Source organism: Panthera uncia, chromosome B4 (assembly GCF_023721935.1).
Source record: "Panthera uncia isolate 11264 chromosome B4, Puncia_PCG_1.0, whole genome shotgun sequence".
In the NCBI taxonomy this organism is placed as follows: Eukaryota; Metazoa; Chordata; class Mammalia; order Carnivora; family Felidae; genus Panthera; species Panthera uncia.
In genome coordinates, this window is record NC_064809.1 from 116,696,640 (window position 1) to 116,721,045 (window position 24,406).

General features: G+C 37.0%; 1 protein-coding gene across 6 annotated transcripts in view; it reads left to right on the top strand.

Moving 5' to 3' along the window:
- The window catches only part of APAF1 (apoptotic peptidase activating factor 1), a 94,722-nt gene that overhangs the window by 52,743 nt on the left and 17,573 nt on the right, over positions 1-24,406 (top strand). For 3 of the 6 annotated variants that reach the window (XM_049626133.1, XM_049626131.1, XM_049626132.1), the window contains 6 exons: positions 2,438-2,599; positions 6,784-6,912; positions 9,198-9,323; positions 11,862-11,981; positions 14,543-14,659; positions 17,147-17,272. In XM_049626133.1, the coding sequence (XP_049482090.1) occupies positions 2,438-2,599; positions 6,784-6,912; positions 9,198-9,323; positions 11,862-11,981; positions 14,543-14,659; positions 17,147-17,272 (780 nt within the window). Of the gene's footprint in view, positions 1-2,437; positions 2,600-6,761; positions 6,913-9,197; positions 9,480-11,861; positions 11,982-14,542; positions 14,660-17,146; positions 17,273-18,228; positions 18,961-24,406 lie in introns of those variants that run through there. The other 3 variants (XM_049626134.1, XM_049626135.1, XM_049626136.1) reach the window with 3 other exon arrangements.

Consider the following 24,406-nt stretch of genomic DNA (forward strand, 5'->3'; position numbering starts at 1 on the left):
GAGATGTCCACCTCTGCAAAAACTGTTCCCTCAAGCCCACAGCTTGGGTCTAGCATTTCCACTGTGCTTTATCTTTTCCTCTCAAATGACACATCCGATGTACTTTGTCTTAGAGTCACTTATGGGCTTGTCTTACCTCCTTTAATGGCCTGTAAACTCCTTGAGAGAGAGGTATCTATACCTGATTTATTTATGTAATCTTCCAAATGATGAGCATAGTGGTTAATGTGTTCACAATGATAAACCTTTTTTGTGTCCCTTCAAATCAAAGTAAGACTTCTCCAAACTCGAAAGAAAAAAGTGTTAAAAGTCTTCAGGGACAGGATTTTGATATCATGTGTGAGTATCAAAATGTGATTGTAGAGCATAGAGCAGTAGCAGCAGGGGAGAGACATTATTGCACTCTTGGTGAGAACTGCCGTGTTTGTGGCAGCTTTCCCACAGTGCTATTAAGGCAGTATCGTTAGCTAGTTCGTGCTGATACAGTGACGTGTAGTAAGCAGAGGTCCTGTAAAATGATGTTGGATAACAGCATCTCAAGGTCAAAGTCTTCGCAAAGCTGTTGCCTTCTGAGAGGATGAAGAACTGTAAAATTATTTCCTGCCCCAAATGGCTCTGTAATCTTTTAAGCATTTTGCAGGGTATCATGTTGATAAGCATGTGTTTTTCAGGCCCTGTTGATAAACTGTTTCAAAATGTGACTTTTATTTAAAATTGCCATGTAAACCACACAAAGCCCAGGGTGCACATGGGCCCTTGATACAGTATAGTGACTTGCTCAAAATCAAATGCTTGTATTTACTTGGTCCCTCGATGTGTGGAATTTCATCATTCATTGGATAGGAGCTGAAGTCAGGTCCAGATGCAGAATGTAGTTTAGACAGGTTTAATGAAATTGGGTTTTGTTAGGTTCGTTCTTTCTTACTTTCTTTCTTTTTCCTTTTTTTTTTTATGTTTATTTCTGAGACAGAGACAGAGCATGAGTAGGGGAGGGGGCAGAGAGAGAGACACAGAATCAGAAGCAAGCTCCAGGCTCTGAGCTGTCAGCACAGAGCCCGACGAGGGGCTCGAACTCACAAACTGTGAGATAATGATCTGAGCTGAAGTCGGTCGCTCAACCGACTGAGCCACCCAGGTGCCCCCTTTCTTTCTTTTTTAAATCCCGGCAGTGGTGGCTTGGGAAGCAATGTGATTTCTCATATATGTAGTTGATGTGACTGAAACTTCTGGCATTTATGTATAGGCTTTTTTTTTTTTCCTCTTTAAGTACCAAGGAAGGCTATTTTATTATCTGATGTCTTTTACTTCATCCACTTTATCCACATTTGCTGCAAGGGTAAAGGTTTTGGTATTGGTTATATTCCTTAGTGTATATAATGTGCCTCTAAACTTGAGATTAAAATTTTTTTTTTTTTACATTTATTTATTTTTGAGAAACAGAGACAGAGCATAAGTTGGGTAGGAGCAGAGAGAGAATGAGACACAGAATCCGAAGCAGGCTCCAGGCTCTGAGCTGTCAGCACAGAGCCCGACATGGGGCTCGAACTCAACAAACCGTGAGATCATGACCTGAGTTGAAGTCAGACGCTTAACTGACTAGGTGCCCCTCTAAACTTGAGCTTTAAAAATGTGCTTGGTCAAACAAACCTGGTTTTACTTTGGAGGTGTTCTTTGGAAGCTGAGTTAAAGCCTAAGAAGCAGGTTTTTTGTTTTTTTGTTTTAATTTTTAATTAAACAAAATTTTTTTTTTGGTCGTCCTTGACCAACCCTTGGTCTGGGCATGGTAGTCATTATCACTCTGTGAAGCTCGGTTGCTGTTTAAGGCCAAGGGGAGTGGAGATGGGTCTTCTTGAAGGCCTTTGTCTTTTGTGCCGCTTAAGTGTATGGTCCCACAAACACATAAGGTGCCTTGCTTCCTTTTAGCATATTCTTTGTTTTTATTTTCAGGGACTTCCTTATGTCCCTGGATACTCTTGCTACGTTTATAACTTAGCTTAGACTGGGCCTTGTGTGGTGTCCAGGTTGTGCATGCAGTAGATAGATGGGAAGCAAACTTCATGCCTGGCACAGCAGAGGGCAGCAGTGGCAAATCGTGAGTCTCACCTTTCTTCCTGTTCTCATTCTTATTGTCACCACCTAATCTTTAGCTTCCTCCACACCATGCAAGGGTTTTTTAGCATTTAGTTTTACATTCTGCATTTTGCATTTCAGGCAGTGCTTCTAGTTTTTTTTTTTTTTTTTTTCTTTTTAGGAAGGTGCTGAATGAAACTGGAGTACTTAATTTGAAAGCTTTATAAAAAGTCACACATAAGTGAAAACAGTTCATTAGAAAAAGTGAATAATTTGTATGACATTTAATCCTGGTAGAATTCTAGATGTGTGATTTGAGATTAAAACAAACTTAAACTTTTTTTTTTTTAATTTTTACAATCTGAAGCTTTGGGATGTGAAATCAGCAAACGAGAGGGAAAGCATTAATGTGAAGCAATTCTTCCTAAATTCAGAGGAGCCTCAAGAGGATATGGAAGTGATAGTGAAATGTTGTTCATGGTCTGCTGATGGTGCTAGGATAATGGTGGCAGCAAAAAATAAGATCTTTGTAAGTATCCATATTTTAACAAGCCAAAATTAGCCTGATTTAAAGAAAATGAAAACATCTATTGATTTTTGCATTTTATACTGTTCATTGATATAAATAATAAAGTATAACTATATGATTTTGGATAGGCTCCCTAACTTCTTAGTTCTCAGAATTGTGTTCTAGGGGATGTTGATTGGCTTTGTGTGGAAAGGTTTCCATGGTCACACAGGTTTGAGAAATGTGTGTTCCTTTCCTTATTAGAGTCAGTGTATACTAACATACCTAAAGCCTCCATAAGTCCTATAATACAAAAATAATTTATGTTGGTTAGTCCAGTGTTTCTCAAATAGATTTAAAATATGGAATACTTTCTGTATCACTTTTTTTTTTTGTTACAATTTTGAATACATTGATTTAGGTGATTTTCAAAGTGCTTCCTTACTCCTCAAATTTATGATTTGGTGACTGTGATAGAAAAACTTATCAACAACTGAAGAATATTGTGAGATTTCTATGATGTAAATGAGGACAATATGTTAAAATAGTGAATGACAAGGAAATGTAGTAATAGCTTACATTTGTAGTATTCAGGGTGCTCTCACATGTTTCTCTTGATATAAATGTCCAAGAGATGCAGCAGATTACAATATACCTATGCTAATAATGAGGCAGCTGAGGTTCAGAGCAGCCAAATAATTTGTCCCAAGTTATACCATGGATTTGGAAAGATAGATATTCTGATTTATGGCTCAGGGACATTTCATTCTAATAGTAATTTTAAAAGACTTGATAAGAGATACTACAGTTCTGTTTTCAGCTTTATTGAGGTACAGTTGACGAAATTGTAAGATATTTAAGGTATACATGTGTGAATTAATATGTGTATGCATTGTAAAAGGATTCTCCCCACAAGGAGTTAAATAACATATCTGTCACTTCACGTATTTACCTTCTGTGTGTGTGTGTGTGAGAGAACATTTAATTTCTACTCTTAGCAAATTTCAGTTATACCATACAGTGTTATCAACTGTAGTTACCGTCTTATACATTAGATTCTCAGATCACATTTATCTTGAATGGAAAGTTCATATCCTTTTACCAACCTCTTCCTATTCTCCACACCCAAGATAGTGCAATTTAATCATTTATTTATCTATCTATCTATCTATTTATTTATGTGAATGTTTTATTTAATCATTTTTGTTTACAACCGAAACTCTGGGAATTCTAAATTAACATCCTTGCGTGTGAGCTTCTTATAGACACCAGAGAAAGTTTCAATCTTGTGTTCCACATTGTTCTGCTGTGCTTTATCCAAATGAACCTTTATGAGTCATCCAATTTCACATGGTTCTCTTGCTCACAATTTCGCTTGAGAAAATCAAGTCTTCCAGGATCGTGTCATGCATGGCTGTCAAAGTGTGGCTGCTGGGTCACTTTTCCTTATTTTTAATATGGTTTTTTCGAGTTGACGTAGGTAGAATTCTCTCAGCAATAAAGACAGTGTGCTTTCACTGAACTTTTTCTCCAATTCACAGACTAGCTAGACTTAGATTTTTCTGGAAAGATTTCATTTGAGGAACAGGAACAAAGATGATGATAGCTTTCTGACAACTACCAACTTCAATTTCCTTGGCTGCTGTTATATTCAGCTACCTTAGCTGGGCTTGGAGGTTTGAGTCCATCTCCAGCTCAAGGAGAGCCTGGGAGATGTTGCACTTGGACTTGTCCAGCTTCTCGCCATTGGGCTTCATGATTTTTGCACTTGAACTGAACACTCTTGCACTCTTCTTCTTCTTGAACTTGCACTCTTCTTGGTGAGAGTGCTAGCTTAGGAAGAGGCCTTTAAGTCTCTTGAGAGCTCCTCAAATCCCCTGAGATAGTACAATTTTAAAGAATATAACTGAAATATACTGTATATTTACATAAAAACTGACTGAGGGCCCATTTATATTGTTTTTGATCTAGTCATTGATCTGTGACCCTTCGATCTTTGTTGCATGTCGGTTTATACTCCTTTAGCATGCAATTGAAGAAAAAAATAGCAAACTTTTTAAAGTTTGTTAAAATTTGTAGGAACAGAAAAGGAACCATTGCATTTATAAGATTTGAAGATTAAAAAATTTTTTTTGTAAAGTATATCTATGTAAAATCTGCTACTTTAGCCCATTTTTAAATGTATAATTCAGTAATATTAATTACATTCACAGTGTTGTGTAACTCAGCACTGTTTGCAAAACTTTTTCTTCACCCCCAAACAAATTCTGTAACCAGAAACTAGTAACTGCCCATTCCTCTCTGCCCCCAACCCCTGGTAACCTTTAATCTATGAATTTGCCTGTTCTGGATATTTCATATAAGTGGAATCATATAATATTGGTCCTTCTGTATCTGGCTCATTTCATTTAGTGTAATATTTTCAAGGTTCATCCATGTTGTAGCATATATAAACTTCATTCCTTTTTATTGTCAAATAATATTCCATCATATGGATATACCACATTTTGTTTATGCATTCATTTGTTGATGGACACTTGGGTGTTTTCACCTTTTGGCTGTTGTGAATAATGATACAGTGATCATGGTGTACAAGTATCTGTTTGAGCCTCCACTTTCAAATCTTTTGTGTACACACCTAGGCATAGAATTACTGGGTAATTCTAAATTAGCTTTTTTGAAGAACCACCAAACTATCTGCACCATTTTGTATTCCCGCTAGTAGTGTTACAGGGGTTCCACTTTTTTCTTGCCAAACCTTGTTATTTTCCATTTTTTAAAAAATTATAACCATCCTATTAGGTGTGAAGTGGTGGTATCTAATGGTTGTTTGACTTACATTTCCTTAATGACTAATAGTGTTAAGCAGAATTTGAACATTTTAAAAGATCTGTTCCAGTGATAGAAGAAAACAACTTTATATTGCATGAAATATGTTTTTGTTTTAAAAATCTAGACGAGGTTTTTATTTTACCTGCTAAAATAAAAGTACCCTAAAATTACCCTTAATTACATGTAGATCCCTTTTTCTTACTCTATGGTTTCTCCATTCTCCTTCTTCTGGTTTCTTTCAAACTCTTTTGTTGGCCTATTCCAATTGTTAGGGCTTTACCTTTTTACCACTTAGTAATTGGTGGTAATAGGACAGATGCCTATTTCATACATGCTCAGTTTCCTCTGTCACCCTCCACCATTAATTTTTAAGAACAATCTATCCTGGAAAACTATATTTTAAATATGGTTTACTATCTTTTGTTGTTGGCCCCCGATGCTGTGCTGCTTACCATCTGTGCATACTTGCAGGGCTGTGTGCATATTTATGGCTCCCGCTGGAAGCTTTTTTTTTTTTTTTCCCTCCTAAAGACTATACCTTGGTCTTAAATCACAATACTATATATTGCTATGAATGTTTTTATCGTTTAGCAAAAACTTCAGAAGAGCATATTCAACATTTAAAAATTTTTCAGAAGTTGAAATGAAGCTTGTATTACACAAAAATAGCTTTTTTTAATTCAAAAATGGGAAGATGATCAAAATGGGATAATTTGATAGCACTGAAGAGAAATAGAAATGGTTGAACTAATTTAATTTTAGCAAGCTTCTGCTCTATATTATTTTGATCATCTTCATTTATGAGTATCCATTTTCCTCTTTTGAATAAATAAGCATTCAGGAGAACTTCTCTGTATGTTAATTTGGCTAGTCCATTCATTTATTCACAAAGGTTTTATTTCTCCCTAGGTCAGCTTGAGACCTCATCCATGATAAATTTTTCTTTTTTAATGTTTATTTTTAATTTTTTAATTTTTTTAATGTTTATTTTTGAGAGAGAGAGAGAGAACTTGAGCGAGTGGGGAGGGGCAGAGGGAGAGAGAGACAGAATCCAAAGCACGCTCCAGGCTTCTGTCAGCACAGAGCCTGATGTGGGGCTCAAGCTCATGAACCATGAGATCATGACCTGAGCTAAAGTCTGATGCTTAACTGACTAAGCCACCCAGGTGCCCTGATAAATTTTTCTTTATAGGAAACATGTTACAAGATGAGCAGTATTTTAAAAGTATGTGTATATTGATTTATATCTTATTTATGACTGTTAACTATCAGTAATTGTGTTTTGTCAGGACTTATAAATTTATATTCAGTTTGAATATAGCTTATTTTTAAAAGTATTTTATTTTCATAGGTAACCTATTTTATGTTGACAGCTTTTTGACATTCATGCCAGTGGCCTGTTGGCAGAAATCCATACAGGCCATCATAGCACCATCCAGTACTGTGACTTCTCCCCACAAAATCACTTGGCAGTGGTGGCTTTATCCCAGTGCTGTGTAGAGGTGAGTAGTTCACTTACTCTGTGAAGTTTGAGTCTCCAGAGGTACAAGGATGCCAAAGAATGGGCTACTTAAACCATTAACTACTGAGGATGTTTGAGAAATAAGTGAGTGGCTGTATTAATTTTTTCAAAAACAGTGAGTTCCTTATATTTGTTTTCCAAAGATGGATTAGTTTTTCCAAGCTTTGTTACTATTTATTTCTTGAGTGGGTCTTACCATCAGGTAATTTGGAGACCCTTGTGATGACAGTCTAAGAAGGTGGGTATGGGCTTTTATCTGGAAAATAGACAAATCCACTTGGTTCACAGGGTCTTCTCAAAGGAAGCTTGACTACTGCAAGCACTTCTTTAGTGTTCTGTGCTTATTTCAGCAATTTTTAGTGAGTTTGACAATCTTGCCCCTTACTGTGAAGATGTTGGGGAGAGTTTCTGAGCTATAGCCCTTCAGCATGGAGGTATCTTCAGCATGGAGATGTCTTCAGCATGGAGATATAATAGGTGAGAGTGAGTGGGTAAGCTCTGTAAGGTCTGCTTACCTCCAAGTACAGAAGCAATGCAACTAACACTGAAGAACTTCCCTGCCGAGAATCTTCCCATTGGAAGCAGAGGCAGTGAGTGTGGGCAGGCTCCAGTCCTATTTGAAATGATGGGAAGAAGTAGGGTGCTGTGGGCAGTGTTCTTGTCAGCGGAGTCCTTGAATTGAAAAATTCAGATGTGCTAGATCTTTCACCTTATCTATAGATCCTCAAGGTAGATGTGGTTGGAAATTTCCTCTTTGTGGGTTTTTGTCAGGATTTTAGAAGGAGTGGAGGAGCAACTCTTCTTTCAGCCTTTTCTGTCACTTCTAAAATCCCTACCCTTTCCTATTAGAAAGCTTGAGGAAACATTGTCCTTTTTCCTAAAATGGGGGCTCTAATAAATGATGGGGTAGAACTAGAAGGGAAAAGGGAAGGATTTTCAATGGAGATTTCTTAGTTATGGAACCATTGTCATTTGTGGCCTTTAGCTTTGTATGTCCACAAGAGCTTGGACTCTAGTGATAAGGCAAAGAAAATTTCATACAATTAATTTGTAACCATAGAACTCACTGATTGAAACCCACTGGGCATGTGATGAAGTACTTGTTTTGTCCATGCTTATTCTGAAATTGTAAAGTGGGTCTGTCATTCAGAGTGTAATGAGAGGAACTCGGGCACATATGGTACTTCATTAGACTGGAATATATTTGAATAATTTATAGCAGAACTCAGGACAAAATATAGCCAGGGTGGCAGACATTTACAATTGATAATAACCATGAATAACAGAAGTGTGTACATGTACAATTAGTATATTCATTTATTGTACGGTTTTGCCATTGGTTGAAATGAGAATTAGATGACAGTGGAAAATAGTCTATTTTTTGATGACTTATAAAAAAATAGATAAAATGCATGATTCCAATCAAAGTTTTGTAATAAGCTATATTCAGAGAAGTCTTGTTTTCATTTCTATCCCTATCCCTTTTTCTAACTCCTGCCAATAGGTAGCTGGTTTTGTTTTTGGTTTAACATTCCAATGTTCTTTTTGTGTATATAAGCAGATATCTGTATGTATTTTGTATAAACAAAATCTCCATGTCTATATCCATGTATATATCGGTATTTGTTTTTCATCTCTTACACAGTATAGTGTGTGTATCCAGGTGTGTGTGTGTGTGTGTGTGTGTGTGTGTGTGTAAATATATACATATACATATATAGTGTAATATATATATTTTTTACATAGAAGTATATATGCTCTTTGCTTATTTTCTGTAAATCTATCTCAGTGACTAGTCATTGTCTGGGTGTTTTTTATAGCTATATAATATTCCATTATGTAGTTTATTCAGTCAGTTCTCTTTTTTTTTTTTTTTCAGTGTTTATTTATTTAGAGATAATGAGCAGGGGCAAGGCAGAGAAAGAGGGAGACAGAGACAGAGACTGACATGCGGAGCCTGATGTAGGGCTTGAATGCACAAACCATAAGATCATGACCTGAGCCAAAATCAAGAGTTGGACTCTCAACTGACTGAGCCACCCAGGCGCCCCAGTCAGTTCCATATTGATGATCCTTTGGGTTGTTTGCAATTTTTGCTATTAAAAATAAGATGCAATGAATAATTTTTACACAAGTCATTCTGTATTTTTGCTAGTTTATTTTGGACTATATTCATAGAAGTGGATACTGGTTTACTTTTGCTATTTTCAGTATTCTTGATATGTTCAAAATTCTTATGAATGTGATTTCCTATATATTCTGTAGTTGTGGAATATGGACTCATGTTTAAAAGTGGCTGACTGCAGAGGACATTTAAGTTGGGTTCATTGTGTGATGTTTTCTCCTGATGGATCATCATTTTTGACATCTTCTGATGACCAGACAATCAGGGTGAGAAATATTGACATTTTCATTCTAGACATTTACTGATCATAAACCTCCTAGAAACTAAGAAATTGATGGGCAGTATTGGGGGCAGTAAAACAAGAAACTACTAGATTCATATTTATCCTTGAAAAGTGCTATTACATGGACTATAACAGTCTCATTCATTCCATATGTGTTCATTGAGTATTATCATGGGCCAAATGTTGAAGTCCATTGATTATATTCTATTTTGATTCATTTAAAAATATATTACTAGATAATACATTGACTTAATTTTTGACTCTTTCCTCCATCTTAAATTCCCCCATCCAGTTATTTGCCAATTCTAATGGATTCTGCCTTTCCATTTTCTGTCATTTGTTTCTACCTTTTCATTTCAAATTTAGGTGATCATTACATGTTGTCTCTCTTAATGTATTAGTGTGTGCCACAGTCTTTTCTTTCTTGGTTTTCTACATGCTGCTTCCAAGCTATTTTCCTCATGTACAATACAGCCATGTCATTTTTGCTTAAAAACTACTAAAAGTAAGTAGGTAGTCCTAAGTTTATATTGAAATTCTCTACAGTATGGCTTCATTCTGCTCCAGTCTTTCTTTTGGTTTATTCCTACAGGTAACCTATACTGGACTGCTCACATTTTCCCAACACCCTGTAGTTCCTTGCTTCTTTTGCTTTTATGGTTTCTTATGTTTGGAATACTCTATTTCCCTGTCTCTCTCCTTGTTGGAATCCTAACAGTCTTACACATTCCCCCCAGGCTTTCTGCAAAGCCCTTCCTAATAATCCATTTGGGAGAATGTATCTTCCCTTTAATGCCATATAACTCTATGTCCTTTTCTTATGGTACTAACCAAATTCTGCTTTGAGTGTTAAGTACAGATTTGCTTTACGTCTCACCTTTAGTTCTCCACTGCTCCTCTTAACTTGTTCACACATTTTTTATTATTTTTTAATTTTTTCTAATGTTTATTTATTATTGAGAGACAGAGAGAGATAGAGCATGAGAATGTGAGGGGCAGAGAGAGAGGGAGACACAGAATCCAAAGGAGGCTCCAGGCTCTGAGCTGTCAGCACAGAGCCCGACGCGGGACTCGAATTCACAAACTGCGAGACCATGATGAGCCAAAGTAGGACGCTCAACCGACTGAGCCACCCAGGCGCCCCTACACATCTTAAATTACAAGGCCTTTGAGGCCAGGGACCCTGTGGCATCTAATATAGTACTTTATATACATTGTAGCTAAAGTTTTTTTAGTATTTACTGTATGCTAGACATTGTGAGAAGTACTGCTGTTATATTTGCTAGTTCTGATAGCAGTCCTTTTTGCAGGTGAGAAAACAGTCACAGAAAGGTTAAATCAGTTTTGCTTATAGTGCCAGTCTCAATAAACTTGAGCCACAATGTAAATCAACTTACCTCTTTCTTCATCAAGAAGTCTTCTTAAAAAAAAGATCAGTCATATCACTAAGCATACTGTTAATGGTGTGTTAGTGATATAGTTGATTTAAATTCTAGTACCAGTTCCTTATCTTGGTATCAGTGTGAAGACTGGCAGGAGTTCTTATTGTGAGAAGCACTGTATTAAGTAACCTTCCCAAAGTCACAACTTTAGGTGGAACTAGAATTCATGGTCGGGCACTCATTACTCTTAATACTAACTACTACTCACTGTAGCATATAATTTTTTTTTTCTTTTTTAGTGAAAAAAGATTTTTTTAATCTTGTTTCATTTTTAATTTTTTTAAATTTACACCTAAATTAGTTAGCATATAGTGCAACAATGATTTCAGGAGTAGAATCCTTAATGCCCCTTACCCATTTGGCCCATCCCCCCTCCCACAACCCCTCCTGTAACCCTCAGTTCACCATATTTATGAGTCTCTTCTGTTTTGTCCCCCTCCCTGTTTTTATATTATTTTTGTTTCCCTTCCCTTATGTTCATATGTTTTGTCTCTTAAAGTCCTCATATGAGTGAAGTCATAACATTTTTGTCTTTCTCTGACCAATTTCACTTAGCATAATACCCTCCAATTCCATCCACGTAGTTGCAAATGGCAAGATTTCATTCTTTTTGATTGCCAAGTAATACTCCATTGTAACTCCATTGTATATATATATATACCACATCTTCTTTATCCATCCATCCATTGATGGACATTTGGGCTCTTTCCATACTTTGGCTATTGTTGATAGTGCTGCTATAAACATGGGGGTGCATGTGTCCTTTTGAAACAACACACCTGTATCCCTTGGATAAATGCCTAGTAGTGCAATTGCTGGGTCATAAGGTAGTTCTATTTTTAGTTTTTTGAGGAACCTCCATACTGTTTTCCAGAGTGGCTATACCAGCTTGCATTCCCATGTAGCATATAATTAATAAGTATTTATTGAATTATAATCTAATAATTGAAAACTTCCTGGCATCATATGTATTTTGAGTGTGAATCATGGTTTGTATCTTGCTTTAAGACTAAGGCTTCTCTTTACATATTTCAAAGGATATGACTATCTTATTTTAGTTTTTTTAATCTTTTATTTAGCTCTGGGAGACAAAGAAAGTATGTGAGAACTCTGCTATAGTGTTAAAGCAAGAAATAGATGTTGTGTTTCAAGAAAATGAAGTGATGGTTCTTGCAGTTGACAATGTAAGACATCTGCAGGTGAGTATTTTTTAGAAAACAATTGGAAAAATTGTGTGTGTGTGTGTTTTTTAATGTTTATTCATTTATTATTATTTTTTAATGTTTATTTTTTTTTTTTTTGAGAGAGAGAGACAGAATACGAGTGGGTTGGCAGAGAGAGTGGGAGACACAGAATCTGAAGCAGGCTCTAGGCTCTGAGCCATCAGCACAGAGCCCTACGTGGGGCTCGAACTCACGAGCCGTGAGATCATGACCTGAGCCGAAGTTGGATGCTCAACCGACTGAGCCAACCAGGCGACCTGTTTATTCATTTATTTTTGAGAGAGAGCACAAGCAGGGGAGGGGTGGAGAGAGGGGACACAGAATCTGAAGCAGAGAATCTGAAGCAGGCTTCAAACTCTCAGCTGTCAGCGCAGAGCCTGATGTGGGGCCCGAACTGATGAACATGAGTTTTCTACCTGAGCTGAAGTTGGATGCTTAACTGACTGAGCCATCCCGGCGCCCCAAAAAATTTTGATTGAACTTCCAATTCACATTTTTCTTGTTCAGTTTTGAATTTGGGAATCAGGCACAAATGTGTGATATCTAATAGGTGCTCAGTAGGTATTAATTGAATAAATATGTGGGTCTTGAGCTGAGGCTTAAATATGCTTAATATTTAGAGTTTTAAAAAGTGAACTTTGCCTCACTTCATTCCTCTCCTGTTGGTATCTGTAATCACATTCCTTGATTTTCATGGAGTCCGGGAGGAGAACTTGAGACGGAGTGACTGAGGGTAAGACAGAGCTTCACAAGCTCTGGAGCTGCAAAGCCCAGCTTGATGTGATGGAAAGAACAGTGACTGTTCACTCAGGAGACCCATGTACAGTTTAGGCTTTATTGTCAGTTGTGTGATGTTTGAGTAAATTATACACTTCCTCTGAGCCTCACTTTCTTCATCTATATGGTCCTTTTTATCTTGAGAAGTCTGAGCTGGTTATAGGGTGAAGGTGGAATCCAGATTCAGGAGACAGATATCTGGGAGTAAACAGTCTATGGCATGTGGTAATTTCTCCTGTCGGGGGTCAGAGTCAAGGTGTGAGGCACCCATTAATATGGCTTGTTCTGTATTTTACAAGCTACACTATCATCCTTAATATATTGATGGGGAGCTCCTAATGCCCTGTATTTCTGGGATAAATTGATGTGTGAAATTGAATGTGCATGCCTCGTTACTGATTTTTAGCAGACTTGGGATATTTTCTGTTGCAGTTTTCTTGTCAAGTTCAGTGTCCTCAAGCTTATATTACCTTTATTAAATTTGTGCAACCTTTCTTTAATAGTTGTCATAACTGTGAGACTTCAAAAAGAAGTCATACAGCTATAAAAGTATCATTTCATTCTCTGTCAGTGATTATGGGAGAGTTTAGGGGATAGTTAAACTGACAAATATAGTTCCATTTAAGTGAACAAAACATGTTTTAGTCACTATTAGAAAAATGTGGAAATTTATTTTTGAGAGAAAGAAGATAAATTCAGCTTTTAGCAATTCAGTCTTTATTTTGAATGTCATTGTGAAGAAAAGGCTACCTTGATGGATACCCTGTAATCTTTGTGCCTGAAACAAATATGACCATTAGTTCATGGTGGTAAAAAATGATTTAAGACTTTTAGGTTGTAAGAGAGAGAGGTAGCAGACAATTGATTTAAGTTTGAGAAATAGGTTTAGTTGAGCAATAAGCCATCTTTGTTAATAAGACTTAAAGTAATTGTTAGCATTGGTACGTATTATAAAATTAGCTAACCTTAGATTAAGCATTATAAGTCCAGTCACCCATATTATGCTTATGGGTTCTTCTCCAAAGCTCCCTTCTCCCCTGCTTCACAAAGGAAAGAATCTTAATTTAAACTGTTTTGTGAGTGATTAGAGGATATAAACCTCATTTTAAAGATTTTTTAAAAAATGTTTTATTTTTGAGAGAGAGAGAACATGAGCAGGGGAGTGGCATCGAGAAAGAGGGACAGAGGATCTGAAGCAGGCTCTGCACTGACAGCAGTGAGCTCGATGTGGGGCCCAAACTCAACGAAGTGTGAGATCATGACCTGAGCCAAAACCAGTTGCCCAACCGATTGAGCCACCCAGGTGCTCCTAAAACTCATTTTAAATTGAATTTTGCTTTTTATATGATGTCTATCTCAGTCCCGTTTCAGTAGCCCCCTTGAAAAATATCAGAAAAGTATACTTTAGCAAATGATAGCCTTACTGAAATGGGCTTTGTAAAGAAATGGAAAACGGTGCAGAGTTAGCTGTGGGATTATAAATTCATGTGTCTCAGGTGGTGGGCACAGCAGCTGCTTTTTAAACCTTTTAAAGCTCATTTTATTTTATGAAAATGTATTTGAACTACAAAAGTGAAATGAAATGAAAGCGTGAAGTGCTAAATGCAGCTGCTGAGACTAGGATAGGACTTTGTTGTTCCCCTGGGAGATCTTGTTGGTTGTTTTCTGTTTCACTTTATGTTTTCAATTGAAGTCTCTGTTCTAAAGAACAGAAACTGCTCTTACAGCCTAACAACTGATTATGCCTTATTTTTCCTTAGCTCATTAATGGAAAAACAGGTCAGACTGATTATCTGACAGAAGCTCAAGTTAGTTGCTGTTGCTTAAGTCCACATCTTGAGTACATTGCATTTGGAGGCGAAGATGGAGCCATTGAGGTATTATTCTGTTCTAGTCTTCAGAATCCTTCTGTGCAGGAGACTTATTTATTTAAAATTGTGTGTCTGGCATTGTAGACTTATACTAAATAAATCTTTTTGTGGTATATCAGTCATTCTTCTGCTAGGCTAAAATCTTAAAATCCTGTTGGTGATATATTTTTCAGATTGCCTTTACTATGGTTTCTCATACTTTTTGTCTTTTTGTGTTCTTATGGTCTATCTAGTTGTTTTGCTATTCTCCAAGAATATCAAACACTGTCAGAGATTTAGCTGACCATGTAAATAGCACTTTTTTCTCTCCTTAGCAACTCAGCCTTTGGTGTAAGTTTCCATTTTGGTACTGATAAGGTTCCTTGGAAATGTCTGTGCAGGGTTGTCGTTTGCTTACCTGTTTCACCAACCCTTCTGATACTCTTTTGGTATTAGAAGTATACCTCTTCACCACCTGAATCCTTAACTTATTAAAGAAGACCAAATAACTTAAAAAATGCAAAAATGTGTAATAAAATGATTTCATCACAAAGCACATTGTCTTTAGCTGTGTAATGGTTTTCCAAAGAACATTTGCTCCTTCTCTCACCTTTTTCTCATCCAAGCTTTTTGGGATTATTTCTTAATTTATTAATTGTGACACAAGCCACATTTGTTTTACTTTGGATTTATTTTCATAAGGAATTACACAAATATTCTCTAGTCCATATTGCCCCACAAAGAGGAGACTATATGTTTACACACAAAATGAAGGAAGAAGCTTTTAGAAAGTGATGCCAGTGTTATTATATATTTGTCGTGGCCATTGTGGCATGGATTCAGAGTTAAGGTGTTTTTTTTCATTATTGTGAAAAATTATTTATCATGAAGATGAGTGCTATTTTGAAAAAAGTGTATTGTGAATGTTTTTTAAGCAAGGGATGGTTCTCCTTTTATGAGTGCACCTTAGTCTTCCCTCTCGGTCTCGTCTTTCAAACTGGTGTATACTATTATTCATTCTTAAAGGATCCTTGCTTCCTCTTTTATTTTTACCTTGTTGCCAAGCCAGCGCTACATTCTTTTTGTTTTTACGATCTGAGTATCTTGAAATAAACCTTAGTTTAAGGAAATAATTCACAAAACACACATGTACCTCATCCATATCCCTGTCCTCAGAGTCATCAAATAATATAAATAATATAAAATGAATCATATGAGATTACCAGTATTTGACTGTATTTAACTTGTAAGATAGCATTTTCATGTGGTTGAGTCTAGTATCATCAAATAATAAAGGCTACCATTTTTAGGTATTTATCAACCAGATTCTCTCATGGAATTATTATAATACTTGGATGTTAGATGTTGTTATTCCTGTTTTACAGATGTCTAAACTCCAAGTTTCCATAACTTTGATTAAATCAGTAAGTGGCAGAGCTAGGATTTAAGCCCTGGTCTCTGAGCTGCTGTGCTATGATGCTTGCCTGCCTTTTCCCTACAGCAGTTCTAAGATTGTTCTGCTCATTGGGGAACGCTCTCACACAGTTCCCGTTTGCCTTCTAAAAGGAGCATTTTATTTTATTTTTTAAATCTTTTTTAACATTTATTTATTTTTGAGACAGAGAGAGACAGAGCATGAACGGGGGAGGGTCAGAGAGAGGGAGACACAGAATCTGAAACAGGCTCCAGGCTCTGAGCTGTCAGCACAGAGCCCGACGCGGGGCTTGAACTCACGGACCGCGAGATCGTGACCTGAGCCGAAGTCGGCCACTTAACCGACTGAGCCACCCAGGCGCCCCTAAAAGGAGCATTTTTTCAGACATGCAGGTTAGGCTTGAATTTCTACCATTTCCTATATTAGCATCATTTCTATTTTCCTTAGGCTTCCTTGAGACATTTTAATTTGGACAAGAGAACCATATTTACTTTTTTTGTTTTGTTTTTGGTCAGTTCACTTGAAAGCCTTTTTGACATAGTCATTAGTTTTTGAGTTCTGTTACCACTTTTTTAATCTCTGCATTAGGCATATTCATCTTTAGATCCTTTATGTGTTCTTGATATACTTCCGAAACCTACTCTTTATTCTCTTGTCTGTTTCCTGTCTCTCTCATTACCCCCTCTTTCCTTGTCTTTGGTGTTTTATAAAGAGCTTGTGTTGTCAGTCATCCAGAATTTTTCTTCTCTCTCATCCATCTTACATGTCCTTTTCTTTTTGGAGGCTGAGTTCAGGCTGCCACTTGTTTGATGAATTGGGTGGTTGAGTTCTCAGAAGGACCACTGGTTCCTACTGCTATCTGGTCATTCCAGTGAGTTTTATTTTAGGGTGTGTGTGTGGATACACTTGTGCATATGTATGTTCCATTCATTTGTGTGTCTTTAATTAAAATGAAAGCACTATGAGATGGAAATTCTATACCCTTCTGTATCTAATTTAAATTTAATATCTTTGGGGTGTAATGCCTGGGTGTTGCTGAATTTCTTGGTGCTAATTTTCTGTGGTTTTCTATTTTGAAGATTTTAGAACTCCTAAACAACAGAATCTTCCAATCCAGGATTGGGCACAAGAAAACTGTACGGCACATCCAGTTCACAGATGATGGGAAAACTCTTATTTCAAGCTCTGATGATTCTTCAATTCAGGTGAGGAGAATTAACTTCCAACATATGTCATGCTGACTCTAGCAAAGGAACACTGGTTGTGGCTCATATCTGGTGTGCATTTTAAATATTTCTTTAAGATCATATTACTTTGGGGATACATTCAGATTATGTACATAGATTTAGATAAAACCCATTCACGTTTCATATTTTTTCTGTGGGTGAGGCAGGCAATTTGACTTGGGAACCCTCTACTGGAAGGTTGTTTATTTTGAAGATCAAGGAGTCATTTGAGTTCTCCCACTTGCCTTATATTTGGATTTGCATCAATAAATAAACTTTTTTGCCACATTTATGTAGTTTCTCTTTACTTTTCTTTAAAGTTGTAGAATCTGAAATAATTTTATTCTTTTAAGAATAAAGATGTTTATTATAGGGATGAAATTCTTTAAAAAAAGAATAGTTTGCCATAATGAAGGATTGTGGATATGGAGGCCTTACGCCTATTGTATGTTCTTTAAAAATTAACTTTGTTTTTATCAAAGTTCCAATGTACATACTTTTAAAACTTAAATAGTATTACAGAGCTCATTATGGAGAACAGACATCCCCATTACTCATTCTCCAGAAGCACTTCTTTTAGCTTCTAGATACTTCTTTTGATATTTACCTTCATGCCCCCATATCTCAAGCTTATAATGTTTTTAATTTCTATGTTTGAGAACTTATCTTCTGAAAATTAAGATGAAAATGTAGTTTTTTCTTCTCCCACCTGTGCTACCTTTGACATAGGCACACCCCTTTTTATCACCCCATTATTCTAATACAGTTATAATAAAATTTTGTTTTGGTCATTAGTGTCATCAGAACTAAGTAGACTAAGTGTACTATGAATGTGCTTCCTGCCTTAATGCAATTTAGGACAGTTCTACCTTTGGATGTAGTTTGCAGTTATTTTACCCTAAAACTTTGAAGACGTTGTTCCATTTTCTCCCAAGGTTCCAAAGCTCATACTGAGAAGTCTGAAGCCATTCTGATTCCCAATCTTTCTCTCTGGAAGATTTTTGGATCTTCTCTTTGTCCCTAGAATTTTGAAATTTCATGATGATGTGCCTTGGTGTGTATTTGTTTTATCCATTGTTTTGCCTATTTGTGGTCCCTTCTCAATTTGGAAACATTTTTTAATGCAAGTAAACTTAAATTTTTCTTTGATTCCTCCCTACCCCAATATGCTTTCTTTTTCTTTAACAACCATTATTCAGATATTGGATCTCCTGGACTGATCATGTAATTTTCTTTTTCTGCATTTCATGATTTGAAACCATGCTGTGTTTTCTGGGTTTTCTTCAGCTTTATCTTCCAGGCCTTTAATTGACTTTTTTATGTGTACTATTTTTTTTTTTTTTTTAATGTTTATTTTTGACAGAGAGAGAGAGACAGAGCATGAGCAGGGGAGGGGCAGAGAGAGAGGGAGACACAGAATTGGAAGCAGGCTCCAGGCTCTGAGCTGTCAGTACAGAGCCCGACGCAGGGCTCGAACCCACAGACTGCGAGATCATGACCTGAGCCAAAGTCGGATGCTCAACTAACTGAGCCACCCAGGCGCTCCTTATTTCTACTATTTTTAATGCTGAAGAGTCCATTCTTATTTCTTTAGAAGAGCACTGTGTTCTTGTTTCAGAGATGTAATACCTTCTTTGAGGATGGGTGGATATATAAATAATGTACAAATTATACATATAATACACATATGTATATATGTGTGTGTGTATATATATATATATATATATATATACACACACACACACACATAATTTTTTCCTCAAAATTGCATTTTCCTGCATAGTTGCTATTTCTTCCAAGTTTTTTTTTTTTTTTTTTTTCCTGTGTGGTTGCTTTGGCCTCTTATTTTAAATGTCTTCCTCAGCTGTGTGGTGATACTAGCTACCAGAGGTGGACACTAAAAGGCTGATTGAAAGCTCTGCATGTTGACTGAGACCTTTTCTGAAAAGTAGTCTAGATGGGGAATCTTTGTTGTCAGTATCTTTAGGTGTTTTGTCATGTACTTGTCAGATTACTAGAGAAGAAACTTCTGGTCTTTCTGCCTGGAGGTTATAAATCTGGCTGACAGGTTCTTAGAGCTAAGTGGGGAGGAGACCTGGGGGGTAGCTGTAGGGTCTCGTCATTTAGTGTGTAAACCTTCACTGGATCCCTCTGTTCTCAAAACTATAATTCTGTCCTCAGTTGTGCTGGTGCCCTTTAATTTAGAGTCTTCTTTCTGGTCTATTCCCATTGTCTGTAGGAGCATTTTCTACACTTGATTCTCTCTCTCTTTTTTCATAGTAACTTTGTTTCATTCAATGATTGTTCTTTTCTTTTTTACACAAAATTAGTTTTCCTGAACTTTTTGAAGGAGTAGATAAGGCCAACGTTTCTAGCTTTATAGCTCTACAGCTTCTCCTTCTGTTGTTTTCATGAAACATTAAAAACATGGCCTTGTTCTTATGAGATTGCTTTGCTCTATCCTCTTCCTTGGTTTTTTTTTTTTAACACCTTCACTTTCCTTTGCTGCCAAAATCCTTGTTCCACTCAATTTGGATTCTATTCCCAGCAGTTTCTCCTCATTAGTATAGGATTATCCTGGTTAATTTTGAGAGTTCATAGGTCCCAGACTGCTCCATCCCTTCCAGACTGGACCATAGTTGCCTTGCATTCAGTGTCTGCTGCTGCTGTCCCATTGGTCCACTGAGCTTTCCAGTGAATGTACTTGGCTCTTTTGGAATTCTCTTTTTAGGTTTGTCAGACTCTCCATACTTCTCTATACTTTCCACATAGATGCTGGGATGCAAGTCTTGCAGCTCTCAGTTTGTCCCTACTCACTTGTATCTTGGGGTTTATGGGAATACTTTGTCAGTTAACAGGGTCTTGTTGTCAGTGTTGTCTGTGCATTTTTGGTTTTGGTATTGCAGTTGCTTTGCCCACTTTTAATGGAGGCTTCAGGGAGATTAAAAAAAAAACAAAACTCACCTGCACTGTTGCCATCTTCCCAGAATTCCTAATAGTTCTGGTCCTATGCCCATCCTCATTCCCACCTCTGGATGTACTCAGTGACCTAAGTTTCTGAACAATTGGTGAATTCTGTACTGTCAGTTTTGTTGCTTCGGTTTTTCCCTAATGCTTTTAGGATTCTGTTTTCTTGGTTCTGCTATTCTCTATTTCTTGGTTCTGCTCTTTTCTTGGTTCTATCATTCTGCTTTTCAGGCTCCAACATTTTTGTTCCTATTCCCTTTAGCTTGTCATTGTAGTAGGGTTTTAGAAGTGAAGGAGATATAAATACATATGTTCAATAGAAGTTACTGTATGTTCTTTCATTTAACATGTGTTTCTTGCATTAGCAATATTTACAGTATTTAAAACTCTTTTGACAGGGTGCCTGGTTGGCTTATTTGGAAGAGCATGTGACTGTTGAGCTCGGGGTCATGAGTTCAAGTCTTACATCAGGGATAGAGATTACTTAAATAAATAAAAACTATTTTTTTTTTTTTAATTTTTTTTTTCAATGTTTTTTATTTATTTTTGGGACAGAGAGAGACAGAGCATGAACGGGGGAGGGGCAGAGAGAGAGGGAGACACAGAATCGGAAACAGGCTCCAGGCTCTGAGCCATCAGCCCAGAGCCCGACGCGGGGCTCGAACTCACGGACCGCGAGATCGTGACCTGGCTGAAGTCGGAGGCTTAACCGACTGCGCCACCCAGGCGCCCCAATAAAAACTATTTTGAAAAAAATATTTTTATGTTATGTCTTTGTGAGTCCTATATGATTGGAATGAAATTTTGTTTCAGTGCAGAAAGTTAATATAGGCTCCCATGATATTGTTATTAGCATTAGCTATGAAACTCAGTGTAATATTCACCTTTCTTCCTCTCCAGATTGCTTTGAAATGGGTGAAACTAAACTACATCTGATGAGATTCTGTTGAGACCTTGTATAGTTTTGTATAGACCTTGTATAGACCTTGTATAGTTTTTCTGTCAGAAGCTAAAATCATAGGTTTAATGACCTGCTTGAACATCAGGTATTCTCAGCCAGAGAGAGAAATAATTTCTAGGAATATTTTTAGGTTCAGAGTTAGATTATTTTAGAAATAGGAGTTAAGTGGTGTTTCATCCTCTTTTTCTGCTCTATCCAGAATACTTCTTACATTTAAAATGTTTTAGTATAGGGGCGTCTGGGTGGCTCAGTCAGTTAAGTGGCCGACTTTGGCTCAGGTCATGATCTCGTCGTGGTCCATGAGTTCGAGCCCCGCGTTGGGCTCTGTGCTGACAGCTCAGAGCCTGGAGCCTGTTTCGGATTCTGTGTCTTCCTCTCTCTGACCCTCCCTGTTCATGCTCTGTCTCTCCCTGTCTCAAAAATAAATAAAATGTTAAAAAAAATTTTAAAAAAATTAAATTTTTTAGTATATATTCATGTAACAAAACTCATGCTGGGTATTTTGAAGAATTGACTGGTTGGGTTTTTATTTTAACTTTTTAATAAATAATTAATTGGAAGTTTATGCCACAGCCCTCTTTGTTGAGGTGTGACAAAATTGTATATGTTTTGAACATACATTATGATTTGATATACACACATTGTTAAATAATTACAGTGATCAAGTTATTTAATGAATCTACACACGTCACATAGTTATCATCTCGGAGGTTTATTTGATTCATTTTTGTATCCCTAGTGCCTAGAATTTAGCAGGAGTTCAGTAAATCTCTGTTGAGCTGAACCAAAGTTATTTCCAAAATTTAAAAATCAATTCACTTGATTGATTATAGCACCTAGCATTGTAAAAATTGAGGTCTACCTTTGGTAGTTTTTGATCCTTTTTCTTGAGATAAATATAGCCCAAGTAGCAGCCATGTTCACCTGAGCTATGACACTATATTAATTCTTACAGGTATAAGAAGATTCTTCAGCATTTTTAAAATTTAAATTTTACCATTTATATAGCTGAAAACATTCTGTAGTGTACATACATTGCAAAAATTATAGCTCATGGTAGGGACATCCCCAAACTCAATACATTTGGTTAATGCTGGTGAAAGTTTAGCTGTTATATAAGGTAATTCAGTTAGTACAGTGTGTTTGAGTCCAGTAAAAAAGGTGTCCCTGTCATCACTGCCTTATCAGAAAGCTTTTGCAACAAACCGCTAAGGCTGTTCTTAATCTTTCCTCAGTCATTGTCAAACTTTTTGTTCTATCTGCTCAGGAAGGATCTCTGACTTCTTGACGTGGAGGGCAGCAGTAAGAACCCAACTCAAGATTGAACATTGAATCAGACACAGCTGGGAATGGCAGTACTGGTCACTGAGGAAGAGCTGTTAATAGTAGTCACTGATTCTCAATTGCAGTAATGCCCAGAAAGTAGGAGCAACCCAGAAAGTTCCTAGTGGAAATGATCTAGGTGTATTTTATGCTTAGTCACACAGGGTGCCTTTCTTTTCTGATATGATTTGGGGAGCCAGAGAAACCTCTCTTTATTCCTCCTCCTCAACATGTCTCCTTGAGTTCTTAAAATGCTGAAATTCCTAATACATTCTCTTCAAAATTCCTCTCATTTCTAACTCCTCTTCTAGGGTCCCCTTGCTCTCATACAGATACCCTGCTCCTGATATCCTCCTTCTGTAAATGAGCACTTGGAGACAGAAGAGATAGAGATCTGAGAGCCAGGGCTCGGTGGTGGTGGGGGGTGCGGGGGGGCTGCTTAAGTGTGGAGGATAAAGGAGTAAAGAAAGGGGATAAGAGAAGTGTCATTTCTTTTATAGTTTTGCCTAAGCCTGACAGGAAAAGCCTAAAGATATTTCTACTATTGAACCTTCACCAGTCAAAAACTTGACCCAGACTATCACTAATGTGCATACCTGTGGTGGTTACTGATTTTTCTTTATCTTTTTATTCCTGATGTTAAAAATTAGAAGAAAAATCTGTTCTAGTCTACTTGATTGCCCACAGCTCAGAAGTCCAACTTCATCAAGCCCACTGGACTTATTATTTTTTTAATATCTTCCCAACCTTATTTTTCTGATTCTTCTGCATATCCTGTATTTCAGCCAGATTGAGCTATAAACTGGTCCTCATAATCTTTCCATGTTTTCCTGTTCCTGTGCTTTAACTTAAACATTCATTGCCTTTATTTGAAAAGCCCTTCTCAGGTTGTGAATCATACTTCCAGCCCATACCTTACCTCAAGCCTACTTTGAATGCACTGTCTCCATCATTTCAATTTCTTCTCTTCCTTTTGTGCTTGAGGAATTCTTCCTGGAGCTCCATATGGAAAATAATGTACTATATCACTTTGTCAATTTGAGGATTGCATTAAGGGGATATTTAATATCTCTAAAACTTAGACATTCTGTGACTTGGTTTGAAGCTGCTCTAGTCAGCTGACCTTCCCAGGCATTAGGGCCCGTAGGACTCAGTAACTTCAGTGGAGCTAGTATGTATGTATGTATGTATGTATGTATGTATGTATGTATGTATTTACATCCAAGTTAGTTGGCATATAACACAACAGTGATTTCAGGAGTGGATTCCTTAATGCCCCTTAACCATTTAGCCCATCCCCCCCCCCCCCCCCCCCCCCCCCTCCAGCAGCCCTCTGTTCTCCATATTTAAGAGTCTCTTATGTTTTGTCCCCCTCCTTGTTTTTATATTATTTTTGCTTCCCTTCCCTATGTTCATCTGTTTTGTATCTTAAATTCTTCATATGAATGAAGTTGTGTGATATTTGTCTTTCTCTAATTTTGCTTAGCATAATACCCTTTAGTTCCATTCAAGTAGTTGCAAATGGCAAGATTTTGATTGCCGAGTAATACTCCATTTGTGTGTGTGTGTGTGTGTGCGCGCGTGCCTGTGTATACACACATATACATACCACGTCTTCTTTATCCATTCATCTGTTGATGGACATTTGGGCTCTTTCCGTACTTAGGCTATTGTTGATAGCGCTGCTGTAAACATTGAGGTGCATGTGCTCCTTTGAAACAACATACCTGTATCCCTTGGGTAAATACCTAGTAGTGCAATTGCTGGATCATAAGGTAGTTCTATTTTCAATTTTTCGAGAACCTCCATACTGTTTTCCAGAGTAGCTGTACCAGTTTGCATTCCCACCAGCAGCGCAAAAG